The sequence below is a fragment of the Bos grunniens genome, chromosome 8 (assembly GCF_055505025.1).
Source record: "Bos grunniens cultivar Pamir isolate PY7600 chromosome 8, Bosgru_T2T1.0, whole genome shotgun sequence".
In the NCBI taxonomy this organism is placed as follows: Eukaryota; Metazoa; Chordata; class Mammalia; order Artiodactyla; family Bovidae; genus Bos; species Bos grunniens.
The window spans coordinates 1,211,034-1,216,221 of record NC_141172.1 but is presented as its reverse complement, the minus strand read 5'-3'; the positions used below and the strand labels follow the sequence as shown (position 1 = coordinate 1,216,221).

Genomic DNA, 5,188 nt, shown 5'->3' with positions numbered 1-5,188 from the left:
TCCCTTCTGGATACAGAACCTTGTCCAAGTAGGAGGGTCTTGAGCTAACCCTAGCCGTGGGTTGGTATATGGATATTGATCCAGGTGTCTCCTCAAAGTGAGGAGTTTTCCAGCCAACCCACCAAATGTTGTAGCCACACGTTCCAGGAAACAAACTCCCTATAGTAGAGTGCAGTTTATTATACCAGCGGGCCCAAGGCAGAGTCTCATCTTAGCCAAGGACCCCAACCAATTTTTGTGAAAACCTTATATACCCTAAGTGTACGTGCCCAAATCCACCTCCCCAAATTCCCTGAAACTAGTCTGAATAAAGGAAAAGAAAGATATAGTCAAAGATAACCCGTGATTCACATGCCTTAAGCCTAGGTAGTTACCAGTGGACAATTATCAATAGGCCTGTGGTCATACCCCAATAAGCATAATAGAATTTATGATTCTATTCTGTTACACAGATAATTAGGGTATTCTTTTAGGCTAGGAGAGTCTAGGTAGGAGCCCTGGGGCTCTTCCATCGAGGCGGGGCTGGGGGGTAGGGGAGGTGGCGGGGGGGTGGTTTTCCAGTTGGTGTGTTGTTTCCATGGATACTGAGCATAGAGCTCAGAGTCCATAGTCCAGCCCAAGCTGGAGTCCTGCTTTCAAGACTGAGCCTGTTCTATCTGCTTCCTCCTTCAAGATCACTAGTATCACACACAAACATGTTTCCCATTCTCCTTCTGTGACACACGACTCAGAATCAGCCCAGATTCCCCATCAGAATGTCATCTTCTAGCGTGGCATCTTGCCCTTTTCAGCTGTGGTGCGCGCTGTGCCTTTATTTGCTTCTAAGAAACATAAAAAAAATGTGTTCCACAGAGTAAATATAATAATTATTTACAAACTCTCCCCTAAAGAAACTGAAACCTCATTTTAAGAAAAGTATCAATTAAGTATTAGATTGGTGTAAAGTTTTCTGTAATTTTTTGTTTCATATTTATTTCTTAAAATATGACCCCATATTCTTGTGGAAATGAATATTTGGAAAATGTGGAAATACATTTTCTAAATGAAAATATATTTGACCCACTCACATGGATATTTTTATAAATTATTTGTATCTTTCATCTGCATCTGTCTTATTACTCCTTCCCAGTTGCAAACATTTTAAAAAAATAGACATAATATATACAATATAGTATAAATATGTTGCAAATATAATATGTATACAGCATATTATATAAAACACATACCTAAATCTATCTATCTATATATACATACATAAGTCTTTAAGCAACTGTTTACAGCCTAAAATCTATTTTATATAGATATAATTATAAAATGATACTAGATCTCCGTGCGGGCCCCGAGGACGTGCGCACGCTGCCTTTGCGGCTCCTGGCCCCGAGATGCGCGGCTCCCGGGCCCGTGACAGCTGCAGGACTTCTACAACAAAGTGGAAAGGAGGAATAAAAAGAACTATACATTTAGTGTGTTTATCTCTTAGTTGCTGCTGCTGCTACTGCTAAGTCGCTTCAGTCGTGTCTAACTCTGCCACCCCATAGACGGCAGCCCACCAGGCTCCCCTGTTGCTGGGATTCTCCAGGCAAGAATGCTGGAACATCTATGGAGTTTAAGAACACTATGGAGCTCATCAGAGTATATCACCGAAGAATATGATGGCTGAAAACAATTTTAAAATGCTAAAGATTCAGCAGTGTGTAGCAGCAGCCAACAAGCTACCTAGAAACAGGCCATATATATGCAATATTTGCTTCAAGCATTTTGAAACACCATCAAAATTAGCTAGGCATTATCTCATTCATACTGGTCAGAAGCCATTTGAATGTGATGTGTGTCATAAAACCTTTAGGCAACTAGTTCACCTGGAAAGACATCAACTAACTCATAATCTGCCTTTTAAATGTAGTATTTGTCAACGCCACTTTAAGAATCTGAAGACATTTGTGAAGCACCAACAGCTTCACGATGAAACATACCAGAATGATGTTAAACAGGTCAGAAGATTGTTGGAGGCCAAGCAAGAAAAGCCAGTGTATGGAATGTATCATACTTTTACCCCAGAGGAGAGATGGGCATTACACCCATGCTCCAAGTCTGATCCTTCAAAGAAAAAAAAGGATATTCATGCGTGTACAATCTGTGGCAAGATGTTTCCATCACAATCAAAACTTGATAGGCATGCTCTAATTCATACTGGTCAGAGGCCTTTTAAATGTGTCCTGTGCAGTAAGTCTTTTCGACAGTCAACTCACTTAAAAATCCACCAACTCACACATTCAGAAGAAAGACCTTTTCAGTGTTGTTTTTGTCAAAAAGGATTTAAGATTCAAAGCAAACTTTTGAAGCATAAACAAATCCATACCAGGAATAAAACTTTTCAGACTCTTTCATTAAAGGTGAAGAGTTCAGAATCATGTTCCCTGCCTAATAAATTAAATGCAAAGCAGGATGGCTTTGAAAATGGTAATATAGGTGCATCTGAAGAGAATAATCAACTTGATGTCCACTCTGTTTATATTGTCCCTTTTCAATGTCCTGAGTGTAAAGAATGTTTTGAATCAGAGCAGATTCTCAAAGGACACAAGTGTTTTCCTGCCAGAAGTGGCAAAATTCCAAGCAAGCTCAAAAGCAGCTACAACTATAAAACCATTGTTAAAAAAATCTTGGCTAAGCTTAAACGTGCTGGGGGTAAGAAATTAGATAATTTTCAAGCTGATAAAAAAGTATTTAAAAACACTTTCATGAAAAACCGTGATCTTATTTCTGGTGAGCAGAGGCCTGAACAGACCCAGAGAACATGTCTGAGTTCTCTTGGCAAGCATGGAACATATAAGACAGTTGGCAATAAAAAGAAAACATTGACTTTGCCATTTTCTTGGCAAAAGCACTGCCAGACCCAAAATATGGGGGAAAATGTAAAAGGTATTCTTACACCAGAAAACATGTTAACTATGGATAATCCTGTGCATAAAAAAGACATATCTATCTATGGTTCATCAGGTGAGGAATTCTTTGAAAACTGTCAAGTGCTCCAGTGTGGCTTTTCAGTTCCAAGTGGAAACATACATACTGGACATAAGATATGTCCTTGTGACAAATGTGAGAAAGTGTTTCCTTCTGTTTCTAAACTACAAAGACACTATTTAATTCATACTGGACAGAGGCCTTTCGGCTGTAATGTTTGTGGGAAATCTTTTAGACAGTCAGCTCACTTGAAAAGACATAAACTAACTCATATTGATAAGCTTCCCTATAGAAAATCTCTTTGCCAAGTGGAATTGGAAAATTTTAACAAACTTCTCATTCACCAGGGTGATAATGTTAGCTACAGTGCTTCCCAACAATGTCAGACTCTTGGTTTTCAAAAATACAAGGTCTCAGAGTCAGATCAAATGTCAGAAATAAAAGTGAAGGCAGAATCAGAGGATTTCATTCTTGGTGCCCCCTGTAGGAGCAGAGAGCCCTATCTCTCTAGCACACTTCTGGAATCAGAGCAGAGCCATCATAGTCATTGTAGTTATTCAGGGCTTGCGGAGAGGAATGATGGCCTTCTTTACCAATGCAGTGTTTGTTCTAAAAGTTTTAGATCCCCATCTAAACTAGAAAGACACTATCTAATTCATGCAGGGCAGAAACCATTTGAATGCTCAGTTTGTGGCAAAACATTCAGACAGGCTCCTCACTGGAAGAGACATCAACTTACTCACTTTAAGGAATGACCACAAGAGAAAATGGATATCCTAAATTCAGTTATGAAACTGACAGAACCACTGATACGTTTGTGGTGTCTCTGGTGACCTTGTTCTTTAGCCTGTTATCATTTAAAATGTATTTTTATCAAAAGGCCTACATTAGATTGAATTACTTCATAAGCAGTTGCTTGTCCTGCATACTAAGAGGTAAGATACATAGGCATTTAATACAGTGTTTTAGGAGCAGCCAAATTAATTTTTAGAGGGGAAAATATGATTTGATGTCATAAAGCAAGCATTTATTTTAACATACACTTTGTATTGAAAATGTTATAAATCCATCATGGTACAAATAATTCAGCCTCATTTTTGAAGGAATTATTCCTTAAGACATATGATCTCCTTTTATATATACTCAAAAGACAGGCAAAAATTGGTTTTTTGGCTGCAGCAGATAGCATGACTAGATTTCATTTATTTCATAGATTTTAGGTCTATGGTTCAAATTCCCTTGGAAAATTTTTTCTTACAAGCTGAAAAATGTAAAGCCAATAAAAGTGAAGGTAGATGAGAAGATAATAACATTTTCATTGGTCTTTTCCAAGCTATTTATTCTTAGGACTCTGGTAACTTCACCTCCTGTTCTACAGGAGATTGGTGGTTTTTTGTTTGTTTGTTTTGCTCAGCCTGCTGTTTTTCCCTCCAAAATTTAAAAGGAAGAAAGAGCCTAGTATGTACCGCTGTACATTTACCATGTTTACTCATTAAATATAGTGTTCAAGTGCCATAATCTATTTGTTGATGTGAATGCAGTGTCATCTTTTCAGAGGAATGAATGTAAGTCATCTACATGCTTTTTCATAATTGATACCAGTCGACTTAAGGCTCACTTGTAGATTCCATCTCCACAAGACTTTTACTTTCTTTTAATACCTCTTTAATTGAGTGATTCTATGACTTAACTAAATCTGTTAAATTTAATCAAATGGCAGTGACTAGATCTAGTTTTTATTCCTGTTTTTTGCAAGATTCTAATGCTAAACAATGTTATTTTGATCATTAGTGAATTGTTATTTTAATTGATAAAGTAATCTTGTACAGAAATAAGATCTTTATGGAATTGAGAGTGTCATCCTAAATAGTTCTGTCATGATTTGGGAAATATGTAATCAAACTGTAAAAGAGTTATAGTCACACATTATCCTTCATATTTGCCATTTTAAATAAAAAATCCTTCAGTCAGTTCAAAAAAAAAATAAATAAAATGATACTAAATAGTATACTACTTATATAATAATAAGTATATTTATAGGTATAGTGAAGGAAAGTTATGACCAACCTGCTGCTGCTAAGTCACTTCAGTCGTGTCCAACTCTGTGTGACCCCATAGACGGCAGCCCACCAGGCTCCCCTGTCCCTGGGATTCTCCAGGCAAGAACACTGGAGTGGGTTGCCATTTCCTTCTCCATATGACCAACCTAGATAGCATATTAAAAAGC

General features: G+C 37.5%; 1 protein-coding gene across 1 annotated transcript; it reads left to right on the top strand.

Moving 5' to 3' along the window:
- The first annotated feature begins 1,329 nt into the window (after positions 1 to 1,329).
- LOC147366552 (zinc finger protein 770-like) lies at positions 1,330 to 4,479 on the top strand. The gene has a single exon (XM_086414215.1). It carries the CDS (start codon positions 1,650 to 1,652, stop codon positions 3,714 to 3,716), a length of 2,067 nt encoding a protein of 688 aa, XP_086270341.1. The 5' UTR covers positions 1,330 to 1,649; the 3' UTR covers positions 3,717 to 4,479.
- Positions 4,480 to 5,188: the final 709 nt, after the last annotated feature.